This window comes from Pyrgilauda ruficollis, unplaced genomic scaffold (genome assembly GCF_017590135.1).
Source record: "Pyrgilauda ruficollis isolate IOZ18807 unplaced genomic scaffold, ASM1759013v1 scaffold68, whole genome shotgun sequence".
NCBI lineage: Eukaryota > Metazoa > Chordata > Aves > Passeriformes > Passeridae > Pyrgilauda > Pyrgilauda ruficollis.
In genome coordinates, this window is record NW_024528599.1 from 2,609,849 (window position 1) to 2,635,080 (window position 25,232).

Sequence of the window (25,232 nt, forward strand, 5' to 3'; positions counted from 1 at the left end):
ACAAAAATGATCCCATACATTGCAGGGCTCGAGGACTTCCTCTTTCCGCTCATCAGCCTGAGTATGACATTGTTGTCCATTCTTGCCCTCCGTTGTCACTAGGACTGCTCCAAAAAGCATTTCTCACTTCTGGGATTTAGGAGCACATATAAAAGGGTTGAAACACCCTTTGAGGATGAGACCCAGAATCTCATGTGACCTTTTGCTTTCCAACATGGCTCCTATCCATAACAAAATTTACACAGGAGAAGGGGCCTACTTTTTAAAGGGTTTGCAGAATAGACAACAGAGGCAAGCAGGCTAAAATCTCAAAGCCTACCATTGTTTGCATGAAAACAGAAATTTAACTGCAACTTCTGTTATCATGTGCTCTGTTCCAGTGGAATTTATTCAGGTGCTTCTTGTCTGCTCAGTTTGACCAATCTCAGCAAGAAGTTATGCAATGACATGGATTTTGTTTTAATTTTTTTGTTTTTCTTTTTTTTTCTGATGTTGTCTTTTTTATTTCTAAATAGATTGCAACAAAACAAAGAAACACCTAATTTTGGCATACAAATGTCAACTATTGCTAACACTTGCAGTATAGCTCATTTTACTGTGGTCACCATAGCCATACAATTAGTTTACAAATCACTATATATATTAATTACAGTAAACAAATAAGTTGTAAGAATGAGCTGAGAGTAGTAAAGTGACAAAAAAAAAAAAAAAGAAAGAAGGTATTGTAGAAATCAAATTTTTAAGTAATAGTTTTTGTTATTTCAACAATATTTGCCTTCATATGACTTTTTGCTGATTTAATGGCAGGTAGGTGTTCAAGGAGAAATAGCAGGAGTCATATTCACTGCTACACTTGCACTTATCACCTTTGAGTTCTTTCATGACTATGTTAAGAAGTGAAAAGTTTGAGAAATGTTATTTTAGGTTACAAATATGTAATCTTCAAAAGAGATGCAATTGATCACAATATTGTCCTTAAAAAGAAAACATAGAAAATAAAGAGCAAATACAGCACATAATATTGCCAACTATAATTATTACAAAACTTTCCACTGTGTCTAGCAAACTATAGGCTTTCTTTGAACACCTTTTGATATCATTACTACATTTATAGACATATATGAAAGTTTCAAGAAGACTACAAATACGAAAAGAGCCATCAGAACAAATTTCATTCTAGGCTAATAAGAAAAAATTTGTGGGATTTTGCATAGCTATTTAACTTCATATTTGTTTTCTTACTATTTTTTCTTTACTCTCCCCAGCAGAATGGATGCTTCCTTTGAACACCACACAAAAAAAAAAATGTTTGTGTACAGAAATGATTTTCTATTTTAGAATTATATTAGTGATTCTTTGAGAAGATATTTATGTTTTTAAAATCCTTTGGCCGTCTTCTTCCAATACTTTTACTCTATCATCATATATTGAGGCAATGCCATAAAATACGTTGGAATAATCATACTTTTCTGTACTGAACTGTGCAAGCTCTGCTTTTATAGAAAACTATACTTCACCCCATGTGAGGACAAGGCTGGTTTAGGCTCCCAGAAATCATTGCAAAAGAACCTGACTTAGTAAACTTACAGATAAATACCTAGTGGCTTGCTGCATAGTGCAATTCTGTTTACTTTTCTATGAGTATTTACATGCAAAATCAGGACTCTAATAAGTTATCTGGCAGAGAAGCATGTGCCTGTGTTAAAATTACTTTAATATTGATGGGTAGGAGTTGAATACCTATTTCTAGTCAAAGACGGAAAAGTGAAAAGATGTATCTACAGCTCTCTGTTCAGTGAATAAAAGTGGACAGTTTCCCTACTTCTGATTAGGACATATGGTTACAAACTATTGTGACTACTTTCTGTATGTATCTACTAAAAAGGAGGTTTTTCTGTTCACAAATGACAAAAACCCCCTTAGGTTTTAAACATCAACCCTTTACAGTGTATGGTTTATTCAAATAGTTAAAATAATTCCTCCACATCTCATTCATGGAAGAAAAAAGAAAAATACTTCAAAAGTTATTCAGCACCAGAATACTGTATTACACATTTCCTTCCTCTTGACTTTTAACGGTACAGCACTTGCTTATGTCCTTTACTGTATATATTGCACTTCAGATATTTAAAAAAAAAAAAAAGTTTAATTAAGTATACTGTAGTCCAGATATGATCAGGAGCACATAAACTCAATCTTCCATTTTTTAAAAGAGATATTAAAATTTTGTCCTATATCTTTTGACTTCCAGAGTGAGATATCTATTATTTTTTATCAGTGAAAGCAGTAGGTTTCAAGTTTGCTGGGCAAGAAAGTGCCCAGATGAATTTTATATGAAAAGCTAAGGAAAGATGAATAAAATGTGAGAGGTACACTTGGAAATTTTGCCTTTTTAAGAGTAAAAATACTCTAATTTTTCTGTATTACAACAAGAACATTACTTTTAAAAGCCTTGTGCCATCTCTTATTGAAGACAATTTGAATGATCTTTATATAAGGGTGGAATTTTTAATTCAGCATATGATCTTTTAAAACTGATTTGCAATAATACTTACCAGCAGAACATCATGTTGCTAGTAATTAGTTTGAACTATGTTTATGCATTTTTCCTATGCCTTACAGAAATTATTCAAGTAATATAATTTTAAACAATTTCACTTTCTGTGTAAGTAAGTGACAGGGAGTAAGGCATTACATGCGTACGTGCATGCATGAGTGGGTAAACATATTTCTGTGTGGATATACCTCAGCTGGGAAATCCCATAAGATGCTGCAGTGTACTTGTAAACAAGGTCATTTACATACTTTTGGAAGACTTTATCCAGTTGATGCACAATGCCTTTTAACTTTACAGTTTTCTTCATTGCATAAGATTTTTGAGCAATTGGGTACCCTAACTCCTTACAATTGGTTTCCTGTTTTTCTATTTAAATTCCATGTTTTCCAACTGCTTAAAAGAGCCACACTTCTTGCATAGAAACAGTGAAATGAAAAATAAAGATATATAGTATGGTTTCCGTGAAAAATATAGATTCCAAAGCTAGCATCCAAAATCTTGAGAGTCTCCCATGAAGACCTAGTGGAACTTTTTAAAACCAGGCTTGTATACCTTCCTGCAACTCAGACAATCTCTAACACAATAAAGACTTGGTTTTGTGAAATTTGCTCTAACTTCTGCCGCTACCTCAGATAACAGGTCTAGACTTTTGATTGGCTATTTCACTATTATCCAGTTCTGTTGTTTAGTTATTACAAAATCAGAGGATCAGAGAATGGCTGGTCTCAGAAGGTACCTCTGGAGGTCGACTTGTCCAACACCCTTTCCAAGCCATTTCCCTAGGATCATGTCTAGACAGCTATTGAATATCTCCAAGGATAGAGACTCCACAACCTCTTGGCTACCTTGCTAGTCCTGAGTCACCTCATACTGTAGAAGTGTTTCCTGATATTCAGATGGAACCTCCTGTGATTCAATGTGTGCTCATTGCATCTTGTTCTGACACTGGATATCACCAAAAAGAGCCTGACTTCATTCTCTTTGCACCCCTCCACTAGGTTTTTGTACACATTGGTGGGATCACCTCTTTCTCTTCCCTTCTCCAGACTGACCCCTCCTAACTATATCAGTGTTTCCTCACATGTCCCTCAAAAAATTCATGACCCTTTGTTGGATTGCCTCTAGCAGCTCCACATTGCTTCCTATTATGCCTCTGTTTTTTCTCTCTACTTGTGGGTGATCCATCTTATTTAACACAGAAAACTTTTTTGGTCTTGGGCGTTTTCCTTACAGGAACACGATTTTCATCTGTCTATTGGAAGATCTAGCAAGTCAGTGTTCATATAACATTAATGTTTTGACCCAGCCAGATTGAGAATAACAATTTGATTGAATTACATGCAGAAGAGCTGCTAAAATCTAAGCCATTTAATGGGATACTATTTAAAAAGTAAATATTTGCAAGTTAAATATGCTCAAACATGGGTGAATTTTAAATTTGTGTGATAATACCTTATTTACAGATTTTGTTTTTATTATAGTAGTATTGGTATAATAGCAATATTTAATGAAGGGTTATCACCTCAGATGTCACAGATTTTATTTCCCTTTCACTGTTGCAGAAATTTATTTTTTAAAACTGAGCAGGTCTACATATTTCTAGAATGTTAATGGATTGTGCATTTCTGTATGTGTTGTTTCAACATTACTGTATTGTTAAATGAGCACATACTTTCAGAGTTGTTTTGTGGGTCAAATTTTATGGTCTAGATTGTTCCTCAGCCTGGATTCTTGCTACTGCCATTGCTTTATATGAAAACTCTCATATGGGGAAAATTCTGGCAGGATGGTTTTTGCTTTCTTTCCTCCTATGTACTTTACTAATATGGTGGAGTGTTTTCAGTAAATCAGGGTAATCCTTGTGAACTCAGTAAAAGGAAGAAATGCAATGGTTACATGAGATACTGGCATGGTAATTCAAACCATAAGTAAAAGTAGATTTCTTTTCAGTATCTCACTTTCAGAGCTAGATATCAGCGTCCCGAGTACATTAGCTGAAATATTTGATTACCTTTAGTGTTGTTGGTAATCATATCTATCTACTGATCCATAAAAATACGTAACAATTAATACTAATTGCCTACTCAGCTATATTTGCAGTCCTGTAAGTTCATGAGTATTTACTGATGATTTATGTTGTGCAACTGTAAAAGAAATTTAGGAAAAACAGCAGCCTGGTTATAGAGGGGCAATTTAAAAAGCGATCTTACAACTCTAGTTTTTGAAGTCAACACATTTTGACTGTTTAGGTTAATATGGCTGATCTTGCTTATACAGCACTAGACTACTTTGTTATATTATCTGGTTATGATTCTTACTGTTCTTAATTGACTAAGGCTAGAGGGAAAGAGCAGTTTTTGTGGCTTCGTTGTAAGTTTAATTTTTTTCATTTGATACATCTCCTTCTTCCAAAGCTTCTCTTCTTAATTTTTTTAAAATTTTATTTATAGTGCTTTCTACACTGACTCGGTTCAGAAACAAGATCAGCTTCATGCGTAAATGAGAAAAACAGTGCACAACATTCATTTTAGGTAGAAAAACAGTGCAAGTGATAAAAAAATTCCCAGACAAGACCAGTCTATTCTAAGAAATCACTTCTTGAATTGCTTTAGCCTCCCATATTTCTGGTTTTGGGCAATATCTTCAACCTGAGCCAAATTTTGTGAAATTATGATTTATATATGGATGGCTGTCTATTGAAACACAGGTCTGAGACCAAATTCATTTTATCTCTGTATTACACCTGACTATAAAGACAAGATACAAGCCCTCTCAGATAGTAAATACAATCATGTTTATCTGATGGAAAATAGCACATGTATTAGACTTATTACCTTGTTTGTACAATGACTGCTATTGGTAATTCTTATGGTATTTGTTTCCAGTAAGACCAAAAGGATGCTTCTGACTAAGAAAGTGTCTCCTTTTGGTCAGTAGGGATGGCAGAGTATTCATAAACACAGAATTAAGTTTGGATTTCTCTAGTTAAGTTGAGTGTTATTCTTCAACATGCAAAATAGGCAAAAAGATTCTGAATGGATCTGTAAATATATCTTTCACTACGCTGATGTATTAAAATGTCATGTGGTTAGCTGTGTGATGTTCTCACTTGCTAATGTATGCAGAAATATTTTTGTACTCTTCTGAAAGAGAGAGACAGAGAAAAGCAGGATTTCATAACAGAAAAAAATAACTTGGTATGATGGTATCAATAATTTCTGCATTAATAATTATTGTGTTGCCATAGTTTTGAAACAGTTCCCATTTCCAATAAGTATATGTATAATTATGTAACTAAAGTACATTATAAAATTTGAACATATTAGCATAACATCCTAGATATTGAACAAAACTAATTTTGTCTTTCTCTATTTTTAAGATCCAGATTTTAAGGACCTTGGAGTTTTGAAGCCATTGCCAGGTTGGTATGCTGTTTTGGGGGTTTTTTCTAACTTAGAGGCCTTTATACTCTGCTGTAGAAAACATTTTTGTTTGCTGTTCAGGTTTCATTTTTTCTGGTGTTTTGTTATTCAGTTTGTGAGTTTGAGATGGGAGGACCTGAAGGAATTGTGGAATCTGTACAAATTGTTAAAGAAGGAAAAGCTTCTGAAACTGAAGCAGTAGACTGTAAATGGTACATCCGAGCACCACCCCGATCCAAGGTCAGTCCTTCATCCACTTGCTGATTTGCCATTTAATTTAAGAAATTGCCTTTTCTAATATATTGTGCATTTCTTAGTACAGTCAGATCTTGTTTAATAACTTTACAGCTTGAACTGTAAACTATTTTTTTCCTTCTGCTGTGGAAGGGTAATTTGTCATCTCAGCCAAAATAGCCACCTTTCTTCATAAATGATGATTTGGGCAGTACTAATGTGTTTTTTGTGCCATAAGTAATTTTCTTAAATTCATCTTTAATTTTGCTCATATTTTTAAAGAATCAATGTGTATTTTAAAATGGGAAGTAATCTTATAATTTTAATTTTCAATATATTTCAAATACCTAACATAGAGACAACTAATGGGGTGCTGCTGGCTCCCTGAGGTCATCATTGTTTCTCATCTGGGAACTGTGAAAATGGACCTAAAGTAAATTAAGGTTCCTCCGTATGAAACCTTTAATTCCTTTAGTTTAGAGACGCAGACAAAAAGAGTGTTCTCTTTTCTTTTCCTCCACAGTCAGCAAGCCAGGGCTTTGTAGAAAACATGAGAGGACTGCAATGAATTAAAAAAATACTTTTCTTGGATTCCCTTTGATTTTCTCTCTTATCCATAACTTCTCAGTTATGGTATGCATTAATTGTTGCTGGCTACACTACCACTTCTTCCCTCTTTGCAACAGGAACAACTTTATGCCTCCCACCCACCCCACTTGCATTCACTGTGCAAAAGACACCCCACAGTATACTTTTTCTAGTTGTCTTTTATTGGACAGGAAAGGTTTTAGAAAGTAGGATTTATATATGCACTATTCTCTGCTGTCTTTAAACTGATAAGGGCTTTTTTTGTATAACCTCAGTGAGGAGACTGTACTGAATATGTAATTGTTTCATCATCAGAATGACACATGGATGAATGTTGAAGGGTTCTCTTCAGGAAAGGTTTTCAGAAGAGAAGAAAATCATTAGTATCAGCATTTTTCTATTGGGAAAGTATAGGAAAAGAATTGGCTCATAAAGACTACAGATAAATGATTTCCAGAATATACTTTCATCTTATAACATTTTTTTTTTTTTACTTTTGGATAAAATTAATATTGATAGACGTTTTCAATTAAGTAGATGAGCTTCCCATTTTGCCACACTAAGTAGTGATATGAAATTATTGGACTGATGAATGATTATTCTGTGTTATAGGCAGTTTATATTCATTCAGCGCAAATCTCAGTATCGATACAAACTTCAGGAAGAACAGATGGAGGGCAGCTCTGCCGATAAGGTTTTTGGGATTCTGGTGGATAAGAGGCTGAACATGCCCCAGAAATGTACACATCCAGCCCAGAAAGCCAGGCGTGTCCTGGGCTGCATCAAAAGCAGTGTGGCCAGCAGGGTGAGGGAGGAAATTCTGCCCCTCTGCTCTGGTGAGACCCCACCTGGTACACTGCATCCAGCTCTGGGGTCCTCAGCATAGAAAAGACATTGACCACTTGGAGCAGGTCCAGAAGAGACCCACAAAAATAGTGAGAGGAATGGAGAACCTCTCCAGTGAGGAAAGGCTAAGACATGAAAGTTTGTTCCATCCAAAGAGAAGACTCTGGGGAGACCTTATAGCAGCCTTCCGGTACTAAGGGGGAACCTGTAAGGAAAAAGGGGACAAGTATTTAAACAGTAGTGGTAAGACAAGATGTTTTAACCTAGAAGAGGGGAGATTTGGACTAGATATGAGGAAGACATTTTTACAATGACGGTGAAATGCTGGATCATGTTGCTCAGAGTTGGTCGATGACCATCCCTGGAAACATTCAAGGCCATGTTGGATGGGGCTCTGAGTAACTGGATTTAGTTGAAAACATCCTTGCTTATGACAGGGAAGTTAAACTAGTTGACCTTTATATGCCACTTCAAATTTAAATTACTCTATGATATATTTAGGTATTAGTAGAAAGAAAACGGACAAACACAGAATTGTTATTAGAATCAGCAGAGTTAATTAAGCCAATAGCGTTTCCCTGTACTCTAAATTCAAGTTTATGGTTGATCATATAATGTAATTGTGATATCCTTACTTGGCCTGACTTTGAAATTCTATATGATTCTATAAAGCCCTGCTAAAAATCACAATTTTACCTACCTGTAGTCTTTATCCTTACCTCAGTTCTGATGTAAAACTCCAAACTAGGAATTTATGTAACTGAAGACACATTGTGTGTCAGAAGAATACTAAACTACCACTCTTAGCAGAGGGCTAAAATTTAAAGTTCATTAATTCTTCATAAACTTCCATATCTGCATTTAGTTTTGTTGCATTCCAAGAAGCTTATCCTAGCTGAACTGTACCTGGAATGGAGAGCAACAACGAAGTTTTAGAAAAATGAAGTAATACTGAATGTTATTTAATGTCATCTAGAAAATTATGTGAAGGAGAGTAAAACAATGCAATAACAGGCTCTTACAAGGAAGAAGGAATGCTGTGATTCCCATGTCTGCAGGATAACTCAGGGTCCCACACTCTGGAAGTAAGTTTCAGGTTAAATATGAAGGAAAAAAATTCAAACATCGGTGAGGATTTATTGGTTCAGCTGGCATTGTTAGAGGTCTGAAAGTGTAGGTTAGATAACAACCTGTGAAAAAATGAGAGAAACATTAATAATCCTACCTTTAGGCAGAGGGCTGGACTGGGTCATCTCTTGATGGATCCTGCTGTTCCCATCTTACAGAACTACCTGTGTGGAGAGATTGAGCAATATAAAAGTATATAAATCAGTGTTTCTTAATGTGGAGTTGAAAGGTTTCACAGCAAGCTAGAAAAAAAAAAAAAGATTTTTCAAGGCTAGATCCATCTTTGGGGGGTAAGTCCAATTTAGCATTTGAACTTAGTGTGGTTTTTTAAACAGATATATTTATGTACACACAGACAAGTATGTACATACATAGGTGCACACACATACAGTTTCATCATACTGAGACAAGTTGAAAAATATACAGCTATTAAGGAAGGAGGAACAACTGGATAAATTATTAAGAACTTTGTATAAAGCAAGGTTTGTGATAAGATTGTTTATGGGTCTGATTCAATTAAACTGGAATCTACTGTCCATGTTTTACAGTCAGCTTCCTTTGTCCCTATCTAACCTTGAATAAATGACATATTCAGTACAGTTATTTAATGACATCATTTTAATTTATGTCAGTTTGCACCTATGAAAACAAGCTCTCCTGCTAAGAACAATGAGAACTCCGCAGACATCTTTAAACCCACATGTTCCTGTACCCTGGGCTGCACAGTTTGTTACTGGGAATTATGCCTAAAAGGCAAGAGTTTCTCAAAGAGAATTTGTGTTGGATTTTTTTCATCTTTAGTTTCTTAATTAAACTGTGCCAGAATGTGAGCTGCTTGCAATTCAATTTGGCGTAAGCTCATCCAGTCTAAACTGTCTGCAGAAGCAAGATGCAAGTCCTTCCCTTGGTTTCCAATTCCAGATTCCAGCCAAGTCTGAGCTCAATATATGAGCAATGAGATCAGCCAGGAAGTGTGTACTTGAGGTCTCTAAGCTTGAGCTTCAAACTGACAGTCTGGGTCTAATTCTTCTGTCCTCAGTGTTCTGGAATGGGACAGAGAGCAGAAAATTTGTTGCACACACTTAAAATAGAGCCATCATTGATTACCTTATATCACACACACACACACCCCAACACAGACACACACAAGGAGAAAAATAAATCTGAAATGCATGCAGAGCCCAAACATTCTGTAAGTGCAGAAGGCAGTCTGAACACAACTTATATGCAGAGCTAGAGTCTTATACAGTGAAAGTGACTAGTTGTTAAGTCTGTGTTTCTTGTAATCATTCAAAGTCAGTTCCTGCTGAGTAAGATAGCTGTGAGTTTTGAGTGGAGTAACACTGGGGTTCTGCACTTCATAGAGAATGTGGCCGCAATTAGTATTCAGAGCAAGAATGGAAAATTAAGAGAGTTGCTGACTGAAAGTGCTAACCCACCCAGAACAATAAAGTTCTGGAGGGATTTTCTGATCTGAAAATTCTTCATTGTAGAGCAAAACCCAGTGAAGAAAGTGTATAAGCTTATTGCAGAGTGATTTGAAAAATTTCTGGGACATCATTTGCTGCAAGCAGTGGATACACAAAGATTTTGTATTTAGGATTAGAAAATAAGAAAATAAATATAATTATAGTTTTCTTACTTTCTGTTAAGGGTGAAGCATTGGGGGATAATATCAACAAGTGTTTTTCTATATTGGATGAGTCAGCATAGTTTGACAAACCCCCAGGAAGGCGGAACCATGTTTGTTCTCTCTTTAGTGGACAACTTTCCCAGCAAGGTACCTTTGTGTCATGCTTGTTCTTTGAGAGGCTCTGTAGAAAAAATAACACAGCAGAACTTGATAGTAAGAGTAATAAAATATTTACAAGTATGATATTCTTATATTGGGAAAAAAAAAAAAACCCAGTAAGCAGTGCTATTTAAAACACCATTTATTGGGCACGTCAGAAAATGCTCTGGGCACCTCAGAAAACAGCATCAAAACAGGAATTAATTTTAATGTAGTCCAGTGGAAAGAATCTATTCTGGAGGACTAAGCAATAAGTACATTTAAGCTGAAGAAGTAGTGGGAGTAGCCTCTTTATTTGAACCATGAGAAATAAAATGAAGTTATAAGGTAGTTAAGCAAAGTGATGTCTAATTCTCTTGTCCAACCTGAACAGGATATTGGACAAAGGTTATAGCATGCAAGACTTAACACAAGAGATTAAGGAAACACAGAGTGTCAATTGATGAATGTCTAGATTTGACACATCATGGCAGCATCCTTAACCCTGAGCTGCCAGGGAGTGGTGGCATCTGTTTCAAGCAGAGCCACTGGGGAGCCGTGGGAAGGGAATATACAGCACATGGGAGGGGGCCAGGATGAAGGAGGCCACAGTGCCAGGACATGACTAAGGAGACTGGGACAGGCCTGGCCATGGTGGCTGGGCTTGCCCAGGCAGTGGGGCTGGCCCAAGCACAAGCTGGTCAGCAGCTTGGCAAGGCTGGGGTGGTGAGGAATGAGGCTGGGAGCAGGGCAGTGGGACCCAGTGTGATCAAGACACTTGTATATTTACTGACGGTTTGTGCTGCTACCTGGCAAGCTCCTGACCAAATGGAGGGATGACTCTTTGGTTCCAGGTGCCTGCCTTCACAGGGAGAGCAGCCTGGAGAGAGACTGGGCTGTTATCTGTGCATTTCCTAGACAGTCGGGAGCAAACATGAGGTGAAGAAAATTGCGGAGCTGTGAGTCAGTCTGTTTAAACTGATCTGACTAAACCAAAACATTTTCTGCTCTCCCATATGAAGTGGAAATTTGTGCTCTTAGATGAGGCCTGTAAGAAAAGCAGTTTAAGTTGTTGGCACTGGAAGACTAAGATACACTAATTTTTGGTGTCCTCTTAATCAGTTGCAGAAGAGAAGCTTTAAGTAGTGCACTGAAATTTAATAGGAGCCACTTCAGTGGTGATTCTTGAAATGTTAGAGAAAATTAAAATTTAAAGGCTGAATAACATTACCAGAGCTTTGCAAGCTTCAGATGGTCTTTTTCTTTGAAGCAGCTCTGAAGCTTACTAACATACAGATAATGCAAAAAATATTACAAATTAAAAAAAGGCCAGCACATGTACATATGGTAAGTACACGGTGAACAAATTATGTTTAAACAAGTAGAAAATATTATTTATCTATATTAAACTATTAAAATCCCTTATGTGAAATAGTTTTCTGAGATGAAGGTGCAAGACAAGTGCATGTTTGGAATCATGCATATGGAATCTTTGCTAAGAAGGCATGTCAATGCACATGCCAGAGTAACACTGTCAAAAACCTCACTTTTAAGTTATCATTTCTATACCTGAATCTATTCCATTCAGGTATAGAAATATAATGAACTTCAGCATCCTCAAACCAAATAGCTATTAAGAAATGCAATTTTAAAAAGCTATTAAAGAAAGTAATAAAATGTCTGTCAAAAAGAACAGCAGAATCAGGATTTGATTTCCAGTTTTCAGTGTTAAAAAGCAGAATAGTAGCAAGGAGTTGTAAATATTGCCCACTTGTGAGCATTTTTGGACTGTAAAAGAAAAAAATGAGGATGACTTGACAGAGTAAATGTCAACTATTGGATAGTCACAGAAGTTTGAAGAAACAGATAGGACAAAGTAAAGAAATCCAAAGAGCTTCTCCTGTCTAGAAAACTGGTGTTCTGATACGTGAGCCTTGGCTGTGAATCACAGTATCTTAGAAGTACTATATAAAATTGTCATCTTTGACAGACAGTATTCTCCAAGCTCAAGAACAGAACAAAATATGAGGTATGGAGCTCTCTCTTTGCACAGCATGGTCCCAGAAGGGCCATTGTCACAGAAGGACTAAAAATCTAGAATAATCCCCAAAAATAGCAAAAAAATTCCAACAGATCATGTATTATTAACACATTCGTATTGAAGTAATACTGATTAAAAAAAAAATAAATAAATATATAGCATCCAAGCAAGAGGACAGACCATTTCAGATGACAAATTCAAGCCCCATTGGTAATATGCTTTTTAGGCTGATGTACTTGGTGTCTGGTTGCCTTGAAGGAATTCAATTTGTGTTGCACAATCTGCTTTACAAAAACTGGGTTTCCCAGTCCTAAATACTGGAGGTATCATCTTGAAAGTACTTTGTTAATCACACAGAGCTGAAAAAGATCTAGAAAAAAAGCTGGTGCTGGAACTGATCACTGAGCAACGGGACAATTTAACCCAGTCCTGTGCTTACAAGTGAATTGACCAAACCCACAAGGAGAAAATGTAAAATCTGGACATTATGCTTGGATGAAGAGGAATTTTTTCTCTTGTGTCTAAATTACTTTTGGCAGCTGAACGATGGCTTTTTGTTTGGTTTGGTTTAAGGCGACTGAGTGTCTCTGCAGATATATTAAGTCTGATATGCTGGGATATGGTTTGAAGCTTTTCCTGACTGGCCTGATCAATCATGTTGTCATCACTAACCTTCAGTGATTGATTAAAAGGCAGAACTCATCAGAAGTGATTCACTATGAGGAGATTATAATCTGACTATTTTACTGAGGTGATATATTATTCGTAGTTTATAATAATTTTGGGGTTTCTTTCCTAGCATGTTCAGTCAGAGATTTTTGTTGCTTTCAAATCTAAATGAAAAGAAATAGCAAAAATTTCCCAGAATTTCCTTTTTTGATTATTATTTATGGTGGCAATACAAAACTTACAGGTGATGAGAGAATTATTTAAAATATTATGTGACTGAGTGTAAATTACATATGCCACAGTTGCAGTGAGGCTTTATCAGTTTTGTTGCTAATGACATTGGCATTTGCAGTGACATCTCAAAACTCAGTTAATCTAATACTTGAGCAGCCCCTTCTCCTAAGTAATGTGGAGCTGATGACTTGACAAAAGCTTCTTATTAAAACTTTGCAGCAAAAACATGAAGACATGGCAGTTATGCTTCTTCTTTCAAATAAGATGTTCTCTTCAGCAAGACTGCCTCGATTATGCTAATATAATGTGCCAGTATCTGTGGAAATGTTCATTCCAAAAGCTCCTATTGACATCAATGAAAAAATGCTTAATGAAGGCAGATGGTGGTGTTTGAGTCTGTGACATCTGCTTTAGTTTGTTTTCTTTCAGGGGAACTAAGTTTCTTATCCACTGATGGTAGAAGTAATGGCTAAGCTCTCTGTAAATGAAATAACCAGTGATATTGATAATTTTTTCTCTCACTTTCTGATGCATTTGTTTTAGTGACATCCACATACCAGCAAAAGTAATGAGAATATTGCCACTGATTTCAAAAAGCTATGTACAGGGAACATTTTGCATTAAAGAAAAGTTTGTCATATAGTCAGTTTTATTCTTTCCCTGGGGAACTCAATTTATTATTAGTCACTTTCTTCTGCCAGTGTGGGTCTTACAGCCAGTGACAGGAACAATGGCAAATATATAGCAATGAAACCATACAAGTTGGCAGAGGCGTGCAGAAGCAATTAAATTATTCCAGCTCTTTAAAATAAAATCTGATCCAATATCAGGTTGTCAGTTTGTGTAATCAGTTTCCAGTTTTCAAAAATGCACTGCAGTCTTAAGTCAAAGGTCTGATTCAAATAAATAGATTGAAATATACCCACTGATTTCAGGGTGTGTTGTACCAAGTCTTCAATATTTTATAAAAAGTTCTGGGAGTAGTCGTCTCCAAAGACAATTATGAAAATGAAGCTCCAACTCACCTCAGAATATCAGTAACTTTTTTTCTCTAATTTATGAAACTTCATGCCATTGGAGAAAGTGGCATCTTTCTTCTACTAGGCAGACACAGATTTTTAAGTCAAATATTTCTATCCAGTGGTTCCACTACCTATCAGATGTATATATGTTATGGTGTTGGCTGAATTTCCCACACAGAGGAGTGAACAGGTATGACTGACAGCAGAATTCAGGCTTGGGAAAAACGGAAGGTTTTGGCTTCTTCACTGGAAGACTTAAAACAAAATGCTGAGTTATTATTCTCTTGATTCCTTTTCAGTACTTACCACTGCTACTCTAAGAAATATTTTACTATTTTATAAGGCTGGTGTGCCTCCAGAAACTAAAGAATGTCAAACAATAAGCCCATAGAAATAAGATTTTGTCTGTACTGCTATATGAACAGTGTTTTTGAACAGATCAGGAATAATTGATGAATGCTGGAAATTTCTGGGAGAGCTGATATTTTGTAACCACAGTGAGGATTAGCACACATTTCTTGTAAGAATGAAAACTCATAAAAATTACATCTCCATACTGAAATCAGATAACCTTTCAAAGAAATACATGTACTTATATATATGCACATGCAATTGTACATATAAATGCATATATAAATGCAGCAGGATAGAAATAGAGAACATGTGAACAAGTGTTCAAGGCAGTGTACAAGTTCACCCAGCAGGTATGGTTTTATTATTGTACTGCCATCAGATTAATGTAATCTTTTTTCTGGAGTAAATATGAGCTTTTCTGAAGAGGGGAATAGACAAAAATATGATGTGGTACATTGCACTATAACTTTCTGGTCTATTATATATATATATACATATGTATGTATGTATGTATGTGTATGTATACAGCATATAAATATAAATGGTGTACATATGATAGGTATATGCAGACAGTAAAAGCAATGATTCATTAACAAAGCATATTGCATGCACTCTGTTCTTTGTGAACCATCTATCTGACACATTTCGCTTCCTGGGAAGCAGTCACATGTATGCAATATTGCCTATAATCAGCTGCAGGAAAATTTTGTTGCATTACCTGTGACAAGGCTGGCAGACACTGGGACACCTGTCTGAAGCAGACTGCTTCAGGTAACTGAGAAAAGAAAAGCAAGGGGCACATTTAGTTCCTTAAGTTATGCAGGGATGTACTATGGACTATCTCCAGGAAAGGCTGGGTGCCAGGGTTGCACAGTGACTGTTTCACCCTTGCTCGCGAAGGAGGATCTGGTGTCTGGGACACAGAAGCAGCTCTCTGGTGTGTCCCAAATATGGTCAGTTGCTGGGTGTTTGTATCATGTCTCTGCCTCTTCCCATACCTCCCTCCCCCGTGTAGGATCGCCCCATGTGGGGTCTTTCCCTGTCAGCACAGTAGTGTGCATCATTTCACTGTTTTACTGAACAACCAGTAAATGAAGTGAGAAACACTATAAAAACTATAGCTTGATATAAGATATTTCCATCTCAGTATGTCTTTGTGTATTTCTGTTAATTGCTCCACTTTGCAGAGACCAATACAAGCAGATTCCTTAATATTTGGTATGTAAACTCCAGGATATATGGTGAAATTAAAGTACACCTAACTGCACTTTAATAGAAATATATCCCTCTGAACTCTTCTGAAAGATGGAAATGATGGAATATGAGTAAGAGTCACTGTAAGAATAACAGATTAGAAAAAAGATGTGCCTTTGGTATACCTAATTTCATATGCTAGTAAAAATTTTTCACAAATATTCTTTTCAGAGGCACACTTATGCAAAGCATAACAAGGAATGAAAATACATAATAATACAATACCTGAAAAGGCCCATTAAAAAATTGGAGCTATTATTAAGCTGTAGCAGACTGCTTGAGAGCACATAATTCTTAAACCATAAGAGTTTTAATATATTAATTAGGTGAAATTATGAGGCTTGTTGCTACTAGGATATGCACTGCTTGTGTACTTTTTGCGAAAGCAGAGGACCTTATAAAACATTTGTTCTGAGCATATAAAAAAATACCTGAAGTCAATAAAATTGTTTGGAAATAAGCATATTCAATGTCTAATACAGTGGAGATTCTTTTTTTAGTAATTTTTTCAAGTGAAGATGCATACAGCTCTGTGCTGTGTATGCTTACTGCTTTTTTATACAATTTCTGCCCTAATTGACCTTTCTGTATTGTTCTCCTGAAATCTCAGGAGTAACCTTGGCAGTTTGATTATGTATCATGTATCTACTGAAAATAGTACTTGCCTTCTCTGTCAATTTGATGTTGCTTTTATAATCAATTGCTTTTAAAATTGGTGGTTTTCCCTAAAGTCCATATACACTTGAATATCAAATAGTAGTCTTTTATCCTAACCCCTGCTTCTTTTAAAGTAGATTTTTTAAAGAGTTCTTTGCAAATGGCAATATATCTTTTACTTTATGAGAAAATTTAGCTTGCATGCAAGAGACATACATTTCTAGGAGCTTCCACAAAAAGTGCTTGATTTGAATCCAGTTAAATTATGAAAATGTATACCATAATTCTTTGTTTAGAAGAGCTGAGATGGTGTCAGATCCTTGTGGAAACATAAAAAGATTAATGATGGAGCTCTGCCTGGCTCTCAGATTCTCACTTCCTGAATCAGTGTAGCAGAAATGTATAAGATGACACATTGACTCTGGGGAGGGAGCAGCAGTGATTTGCCTTATTATTTCACATGTCAGTCATGTAATAGAGCAATATCGTGCCAAGCAGTAAAAGAAGAAATTTCTAGCTTATCTGTCCTTCAGCTTGAAGAACCATTGCACATACTTCTGAAAAAAAAGTATGCATTTGCAAATTAGCACCTTACTGTGGGTAAGAACAAAAAAATATCTAGATCTTCTGAGACATTCTACCTGGAAGCAAGACAAAATACTGGGAAGTAGAAACAGTGCTCAGTTTGCACTTTTAATGACCTTCCAAGGAAGTGCCCTATGGATCACCAGCTCCAGAAAAAATATTTTGATGGAATTGTTGTGTACTTTTTCTCCTGCAATGTAGAGCAAAGTTGCTTAATGTTTTTTCAATCAAATGTCTGTACATGTTCCCTTTGTTGTTTGGTTGATTTATAGATCTATTTGCGATTTTTGGACTACGAGATGCAGAATTCCAACGAGTGCAAAAGGAATTTTGTAGCAGTGTATGACGGAAGCAGCTCGGTGGAGGATTTGAAGGCAAAGTTTTGCAGCACAGTTGCTAATGATGTGATGCTAAGGACGGGTCTGGGTGTAATCCGCATGTGGGCAGATGAAGGCAGTCGAAACAGCCGATTCCAGATGCTCTTCACATCTTTCCAAGAACGTAAGACCCTAATCAATGCATCTTCCTTGCAGTTTGTTAAATGATACAAGTCCCAAAATCTGTTAATATTTTCTTCATGCAGAGCAGTCACTGAAATATGTTGCCAAACAAGCTATATAAATATTCAACCAGTTTTTATTCCAAGTGTTTGTAGTAAGCAATATTTTTTAATGCAGCAGACAGACCACAAGATTCAAAACCAAGAAAATAGGTACAAGTGGTCATGACCTGTCCAGTCATATAACTGTGACTTTTGTCTGATCCCCAAGCTGCATGAAAGTTTTTCCTTTCACAACATGGAAAATAATACAGCTCTGAAAGTTTTTATGAAGTCAGATAATTTTCTCTGAATTTTTTAGATTTTTTAGATCTCATTATGATATGCATTTGAAGAATACCTTATGATTATTTTAGCACAAGTAGTGGGTGTGTGCGTATAGCAGTGAACATATGTGTCAGATATTGTTAAGCAAAGAGTTTAGGGGTTTTTTGTAGCAACAAAAGCTTTCTAAAAGCTTTTCATATTTTGGTTAATATTCTCTTTATGTGCCTTACATGTATTTATATTTTTATATAAAATCTGGACTCAGATAATAAGCAAGGTAAAAGAAGCAAAATGTAGTTCTAGCCAGTTTAAGAAAAGAAACAATCAAGCAAATCACAAAAATCCCTCAACAAAACCCAAGAGTTTCGTTCACTGAAAACTCTTGACCAGATAATCCTGTGAAAGACCAATGAAAGGTATCTATTTGTTTCCTTTGATAGAAATAATACATATTTGGCCTCTTTATAAAGGTGCATTTATTTTCACATGCTGGTTCATCTTAATTTTTAATGTGTTTTTGGTTTGTGCATTGTGTGTCTGACGGAAAGAAAGATTACTTTGTGGCTGTCAGTGGCTGGAATGAAGGCTCAACCCACCAAATACCTTCTTCATCTATATTCTGTGTGTGTGTACCCTGCAATGAGGCAACGAGTCTCTGTTGAGAACAGCTTCCATAATTCCTTAATTATGTCTCTGATTAAAAAATTTCTGACATTTTACATGCCTGAAACTGCATGCACCACTATACTCTCACACTCACAGCCTTAGGGTAGATTATATTATTCTTGCCTGCAAATCAGGCTGGGGTCTAAAAGACAGTGAGAACTCTTGTTGAGATGATACTGCCCTTTTCCCATTTCTGCAACTGGAGATGTCTTGAATATTCAAGATCTGATTCATTTTTTTCACAAGGCATCTTGATCTGTTACCTTAGAAACAACTGCATAGACACTGGAGGTTCACAGCATATAAAGAACTGGAGAGTGAAGCACTATGATGACTAACTTGAAATGAAGGTTTGAATAAGTGTATGTTTGCATAGCTCTCATATTTTAAAGGATAATAAGGAAAAATGTAGGTTTTTTTTCTCTTACAGTATTCCTAATATATTTACCTGACATGCTACATCTTATGAGCTACTCCTTTCTTGTAAGCAGATGATAGTTTATACTGAATAGTACTCTGACTGAGAAATTCAAAATACTTATATAATGTGCTTTCTGTAAATTTGCTCTGAAGAGTCATTGCTCACTAAATGCTGAAAATTTATTAAACGTTAAACAATACTTTGAAATATGTCTACATAGCCTGCTCATAAATAGTAGAAGAAACTGCATCTGTGATTTTAATGCTGGGAATTAACTTTAAAGATTTAAAGGTGATGCAGATGGTATTTTCTGTGTCTTGTCAGTTGTCCCTAAGTGCTGCCCTATGCCCCACACTGGTGCTGGCTGTCAGGAGCTGGCTAGAACAGATGTCAGTGAGACACACTCTGAGACACAGCTCATGGCATGGAAACTGCAACGTCTTTCAGCAGCGTGTGGGAATAATTAGATCATCTGCATGGAAGAGAAGGAGTGTCAGACCTCATTCAGGGAGATGTGCATCAGGGAACAGACACCTGTGCATCTATTCAGGGACAAAGAAAGAGGAAAAAAATTCTATTTTGTTCATATAGAGCTGAGAAAGGAACAAAATAGAACATTACATTTATGTTGCAGTAATGTGCATGGGAAAGAGTGACAAAGTATTTTCTGTTCGTGTGGGAATGACCAGGAGGTGTTGTGATCTGTTACTCCTATAGTTCCTCTCCTCAGTGTGGAGTTAGGCTGTTGAGACTGTGAGTTTTTCCCTTACACAAGGCTCCATGTACTGGAAGTGGTATCTTGTGGAAACAAGCTACTAAGCCTGAGCATTATTTTCTTTCAGTGTAAGTCTATTCAATGTTTATTTCAGACCCATTTCTTGGGGGCTTGACATTTATGTACAGAACAGAGAAATCATAGATTTCTTCTATGATTGTTTTTACATGTTTCAATCAGTGCGTTCCAAATCCATTTAAAATATGTATGCATTTTTTTGTTGGCATCTAAAAAGTGGTCTTACAAGTTTCCAAACCTCTCACAGTGATTCTTTCAGAGAAGCAGTGCTGTAAATATGTCTTAAGGAAAGGCATACAATACATGAGGTTGTTAAATTCCCTGCACCAGAAAATCAGGAATGATTCTCATCATTGTCAAAATAGTAGTTGAGCTCTAAGAAACTCTTAATAACTGATTAATTCTTAATAGGTGATAATTTATAGTGAGGCTCTGATATTTCATTGTCAGCATTATTAACTATTCCAACTGCCATTTTGGGGTTTGACTCTTTGTATCCTTATCTTTTTCATTTTTAAGATATCTTCTAAGTATGATTATATTTTTGTGCATGGGAGTCACTGTTGCACTAGATTTTAAATATCAAAAAAATTAATATAAGAATCAGTAAAAGGAAAACAAAAATCTGATATAATCAGAAGGTGTCTGTTCATCTGGTAAGAAGACTTGAAAAATGAGTCTTTGTTTTCTCACCCACTGACTAAATGTTCATTTCATTTTCCATGATTGAAGAGTGATCTCCAGCCTGATTAATGACAGACATGCTGCACCCACAGCTTCTTCAAAGAGCTGCTCCTCAGCAGACACACCTACGCTTTAGCCTAAAAGCAGATTTGTAGAACCAGGGCATATGGCATAAGAGAAAAACCCTCTGTATGCACAGCAGACAAGATGTTCACTTTCTCACCTCTGACTGCCCTTTGGTAGCACAGCTTCCTTCTGTGCCCATAACCCTGCACCAGAAACCCCAGACCTGAAAGACTTCATTCCTTCTCTTATTGTGCCTTTGAGTTCAAAGTCTCTTCTTAGAGCCCTGTCACAAGCAACTTTCCTAATGGAGCACAAGTTCTGTCATCCTTATTTTATTTTTATGAACAAAAGCCATATTTGGAGAGAAGTCTAAGGCCAAGCTTTGAAGAGTAGTGTGCAGTTTGACCAAGTAACGGCACTCAAGTTCTTGTTTACAGACTTGAAGAGGATCACTCAGCATGGGCAGTTCTTTAATGGGCAAGAGGGGCTGCAGGTGTGCAGCGCTAGGGACTGTGTTTTTGTGGCAAAGCTAAGGGAAGTCCAGAACAAGGGAACAGCAAGCTATTTAGTGCATCCTGTGAAGAGGCAGCTTCTCTTTGCAAGGACTTAGACATGTAAACAGGTTGGAGCTTTGCTGGTTTTGCTCTCTGCTTCCACACTAATATTTTAAAAAGGAATCATTGGGATTGCCTTGTTAGTGGTGAGCACTTGTCTGTGATTTTCTTCCCTTCTGCACTATTTGCAGCTATCTCTAGTGAAAAACCCTCACTGGCTAAGCATCCCAGTGACTCTCTGACCCTGAACAAAATAATTCTTTGTGGTGCCCACAGTGTATTAACAGAACACATGCTGGAGCTCTGAGCACAGGCTCCTGACCTGCCATTCTCTGGTGAGTTTGTATATCAAAAAAACCCTGAACAAAAAACCATGAAACCACATATAGGTGTTTTTAAAAGACTAGATTATTGATCTGTATATGGTATTAACTGTCCCTAAAAGTTACATTTATCTTTCACAGAGCTGTCTGAAGGTGACTGAAAAAGCATCAGTATTATGCCCATTTCATTTCCAATAGCTGTATTTTTACAAGCCTTTTTTTTTTATTAGTGGCAAATCATATAGTTGTAGTGCACAGTACTATAACAATCTTAATAATTTTATAATTTTAATAAAGCAAGTGAAACTATCTCTCAATAAATATTTTTCCTTGAAGAGACTGATAGAAAACTTCTTCCTTCTAATGATGATTCAAGGAACATCTGAAGAATTTAAATTTTCCTTCTCTTGTGGAGGAAAGAAAGTATAATTTTTCATTAAAAAACAATGGGAAAATCCAGATGATCTGTACTTAAAGAATTTGTGTGTGCAGAGCATGATGCAATGAGCTATCTTGAGTAGAGGAGGAGTAGGTGTGAAATTTCTAACAACTTCAGTGTAAAATGTTTCTCACATCTAACCATTGTTGAGATTTCAGAGTTTTCCCATTCACCCTCAGGAAGAAGCAAGACCTTTCAAAAATGTTATGACAAGAAAGGAAGGGGAGAAAGGAGGGAGAGAGATAAGCCTAAAAATAACAAGTAGGGTAGGACATTTGTCTAAGATTATCCCATCCTGGCCTGGAATCCCTGCCTTGAAAAAGGCTCAAAGGGTAAATCCACATGGTTCAATGAAGTACAGCATAAACATCCAAGCTGGCTGGTTCAGCTGGTTCACACCCTGGAAGCAAAGGAGTTGCACTAACTGTGGATGGTGCTGAGAAATAGTGAGAAATTCATGGAGAAAGCACTGCACTGAAGTGGAGCAGCCAGGCTGCACACCAGTTCCATGACAGATCTGCTTTTAGCTCCACCTTGTGAAAATATTTTGGCCTGCCCATGATTGCAATTGGTATCCAGAGTATCCTGCAATGCCCAACAGAATGATTCTTAATGCACAGAGATAGTGTGTTTTGTTACTTATGTCATAATATCACAATTGTATAATAATTATTAATAACATGAAATATATAATTTTTATACTGCTTTACAAATTCTGTAATTTTATAGTATAAATTGAAATGCCTTACTTGTGATCATTTATTTTATTGTCAGAGTGAAACCAGGATAACTTGTTTAAAAATATAAATTACGACTGCTTTTATTTCATGTAGCTTTTTAAGGATCACATATGGAAGAACTATTAATACACTTTATGTTTCTCTGCCTTAGGGCTATTCAGGATTAAAATATATTTTTTAATAAATTAAAAAGTGTCGATTATGGGCACATGCATTTCTAAAACCTTCCTATAGTAAGAAAATATAGGTTACTACATTTGTTCAGTTTTTAAAAGTTTTGAAAACAGTAACCTTCAAATGCCAAACAGAAGTTTTTGTGAATACTGTGGTGGAAACCTTCTGGAAATACAAATAATATAACAATCTCCTAATTTGTACTAGAAACAGAACATATTTACATTCATGGTAACAGAAAGAGGGTTGTTATTATTACAGCTGGTGTTTTTAAACATAGGTTTTCTATACCTGAAGAAGACTGGGATAGCATGTCTATTCCTGTTAACACACACGCTTATATATCTGCTAGGATAAGAGCACCATCTTCTGTTCAGTGTAAATAGCTGTTGTAAGGCAGGAAATGTTGCATTAAAATGAATTCCAGAGCTATAACATTTGTTTGCATATTAAGATACAAGGTATTCTTACACATAGCACTCACAGCCATGAAAAGAAAATATTTTCATTAAAGTAATGCAGAATGAAAATGTTTTTTATATTGCATATATTTTTAATATTGTATATATGACTTAATAAAAATAATTATCTTATATAAAAATAATTATTGGTTCAATTACAAACTAGAAAAAGAACCTCTCATAAAATTTTTCTTTAATTAGTGATTTAATTTAGAATATAGTATTTTTGTGCTGTAAAAATCAAAGAATTGATTAGAGACTTTATTAAAATATATCAGATCGAATTATAGGTGTAGTTCTAATTTTCTCAATTGTGTTATAATTGTTATGAATTGTTCATCCTGCTGAATATGCTGTCTCACTTACTTCTAGGCCAGTACCTTGGTAGAGCTTGACTTGAGACATCTTTGAGACACAGGAAAAATAACACAATGGTGTGTTCCCAGCTGTTACTTTTAATCTAATTATGAAGTCAGGGTTTTTTTAGAGAGCCACGGAAGGGATGGAATGGACTCCAGGATATGGTCTAGTCCAATCCTTTTGCTCTAAGCAGGGTCAGCTACAGCAGGTGGCTCAGGGCTGTGGCCAGCTGGATTTTGAGTATCTTCAGTGATAGAAACACCACAACCTCACTTTGTAAACCAGCTCTGGCACAGTGTTTGACCAGCCTCAAAGTAAAAGTTAGTTCTTGCATTCCAAGGGAATTTTCTCTATTTCCTTTAGTGCTCACTGCTTCCTGTCTTGTCACTGGGCGTTGCTGAGAAGAGCCTGGCTCTGTGTTCCTCACGCCTGCCCAGAGAGTGTTTGGAGGCATTGACAAGAGCCTGCTCAAAAGAGTCCCAGCTTTCTCAGCCTCTCCTCTCACCCCCAATATCTCAAGCCTTTAAAGGCCTTCATGGCCTCTTGCTGGGCTCACTGCAGACATCTGTGTCCCTTGTGAGCAGAGGAGCCCAGAACCTGACACAACACTGCAGATGTGGTCTCTCCAGTGCTAAATAGAGGGGAAGCATCAAACCTCTCAGCCTGCTGGCAATTCTGTTTTTAATGCAGCCCAGGACAGTGGTGGCCTTCTTGGCCACAAAGGCTTATTGCAGGCTCAAGGTGATATTCAAGGTGACCTTATTGCGTACCAGAGCATTTTCTGCAGGCTTGCTTTCTAGTCGGTCAGTCCCCAGCACGTACCGGTGCATGAAATTATTCCTCCCAGGACACAGAACTTGACATTTCCTTTTGTTGATCTGCTTGAAAATCCTGTTTGCCGAGCCCACTGAAGCCTCAATCAGCCGGACTTTTCAGAGATAGTCAAGAGTGGCTTCACAATGATGTGGGTCACCTACTGGGGGCATCACAATGGGATCCAAGAGTTCATGTCTGTCCAGTTGATTGCACCTTCCCTAACCTCAGCCCCTTCCACTCAGAGAAGTCATATTTTTGCTGGGATCAAGCTGCCCTACTGCCACCACTTATATGTATCCTTTCTAACTTTGACCTTAGTCAGGAGCTCATTGTCCATCCATGCAGGATAACTGCTACCTTCACTTGATTTTTGGCCAGATATTCATCTGCTGATCTTGGAGGAGGTGATCTTACAGGATCAACCAACTCTCCTGGAACTTGTATCTTTCCAGGACCACCTCCCATGGTATTTGTCTATCCATACCCCTCAATAGTGAACATTTGCTCTTCTGAGGCCCAGAATTATGATTGTGCTTTTTGGTTTGTT

The 25,232-nt window shown here is 36.6% G+C and overlaps 1 protein-coding gene across 1 annotated transcript in view; it reads left to right on the forward strand.

Moving 5' to 3' along the window:
* NETO1 (neuropilin and tolloid like 1) overlaps positions 1-25,232 on the forward strand; it is a 60,502-nt gene that overhangs the window by 27,657 nt on the left and 7,613 nt on the right. Inside the window, exons 5-7 of the mRNA XM_041484822.1 lie at positions 5,937-5,978; positions 6,092-6,219; positions 17,635-17,863. Coding sequence (XP_041340756.1) covers positions 5,937-5,978; positions 6,092-6,219; positions 17,635-17,863 — 399 coding nt within the window. The remainder of the gene's footprint in view (positions 1-5,936; positions 5,979-6,091; positions 6,220-17,634; positions 17,864-25,232) is intronic.